At 45.0% G+C, this 1613-nt stretch overlaps 1 protein-coding gene across 1 annotated transcript in view; it reads right to left on the bottom strand.

Moving 5' to 3' along the window:
* Positions 1-755, bottom strand: part of AMICA1 (adhesion molecule, interacts with CXADR antigen 1) — a 33300-nt gene extending 32545 nt beyond the window's left edge. Inside the window, exon 1 of the mRNA XM_012655398.1 lies at positions 655-755. Coding sequence (XP_012510852.1) covers positions 655-735 — 81 coding nt within the window. The 5' untranslated portion in view covers positions 736-755. The remainder of the gene's footprint in view (positions 1-654) is intronic.
* Between the last annotated feature and the right edge of the window lie 858 nt (positions 756-1613).

Genomic DNA, 1613 nt, shown 5'->3' on the forward strand with positions numbered 1-1613 from the left:
GAAACAACTTTTATAAACAGGTGATGCAGATGCAGATGCAAACCCAAATAGAGAGACCCGGCCCCTAACCTTTTATCTCCTGTGATTCAAATTCAAAACCTCAAAATGTCAACCCTCATCCTATTTTCTGCTGTGAATCACTTGATGGCTGACATTTAAATGCATGACAAGCTCTTGGGGGTGAACTTGGAACTGCATATAATTCCCCAGACTCCACCATCTCCCATGCTTTCTGACCCACTGGGATAGCATATAGGAATTCTTACGCCTCGCCCATTGCTTTCCTGGCTAGGCCACAAAAATCATTCCCCTCATTCTCCCATGGGCTCTGTAAAGAGAAAAGGGAGAAAGAAGGAAACTAAAAGGCAGTGGCCAAGTCATGCCCAAAATGTTTTACATGTACAACCTCACAGCAGCATCTAAAAGTTAAGTATGATCATCATCATCTTTATTAGAGTCATCTTTCTAACCAGGAAGCTGAAGTTGCCCAGCTAAGGGGCCGAGCTAGGAGAAAACCGAGTTCTGACAAGGTCCAAAGCCCAGGCTCTTGCAACACCCCCTCATAGCACCTGATGCCTGATTCTTCCTCCCCTGTCTGTCCTGACACCACCAGCCAAGGGCTTCAACGACACAGTGACGTTTCCTCCTCATTACCTTAGCAGGCTCTCCTGATGAGAACATCCAGTCTACCTGGGTCACTTGTTTCTCGTCTGTGCTCTGGAAAACACATCCCATGCGAGTCGAATCACCCACGTGGACTGTGAACTCTGAGGATAAAAGAGTGAATCAAGTCAGGCCCAAGGTATGATCTAGAGAAGTCAAAGAATTTCTATAAAAGATAATATTTAGCCAAAGACCCTCATTAGGAAAAATCACCATTGCCACCAAACACTGCACATATTCCCTCCGTAGATGACCCAGATGAGTCCATGTGGACAAAGTACTTAGAGCCTCCTCACTCAAACCAACATGGCATCATCCCCGAGGGGCCAGAATACCCTCAAAATGCCCACATATGCCAAGCCTGAGGGTTTCTGCGGTCTTCATCCTGCAATAAACATTTACTAGTCCCCTTTAATTCCCTCCTCTTTCCTCTTCTCCAGAATTCTCCCCACGAACCCCAATTCCACATCACATTTGTACTAAAGGAATTATGGAAAATCTCAAAGCCCCCGATTTCTGTTCATCAACTTAGATACCCATATCTGTTTAGCATAAACAGGAAGTGGAAAGTTATAAAACTCTCATTCTTATATATAAACCACCAATTCTCCTAACTGAAAAAACTGAATCATGGGTAACTTTCTTGGACTTCTTTTATTCCTTTTACAAGTTGTCTTAGGACTTGCTTAAGACTTAGTTCTGGCTTCGGTACAGGTCACAGGACTCCTTGCTAATTAGGCCAAGACAGTAGACAGCTTTCCCCTGACTTTTCTTTCTGTTCCAATCCTGCCCTCTCCTGCCCCACCCTCCCCATGTGACCCCCCCTTGCCTCCTTCTGGCTTTCCAACTCCTAGGCTCTCCCTCTGCCGATCTGTATAAACAGCTGACCCATCATGTATCTAATGTATAACTCAGAGGTCCCTGAAAAAGAAGAAGTAGAAAGAGGGTTC

This window comes from Propithecus coquereli, unplaced genomic scaffold (assembly GCF_000956105.1).
Source record: "Propithecus coquereli isolate 6110/MARCELLA unplaced genomic scaffold, Pcoq_1.0 Scaffold477, whole genome shotgun sequence".
NCBI lineage: Eukaryota > Metazoa > Chordata > Mammalia > Primates > Indriidae > Propithecus > Propithecus coquereli.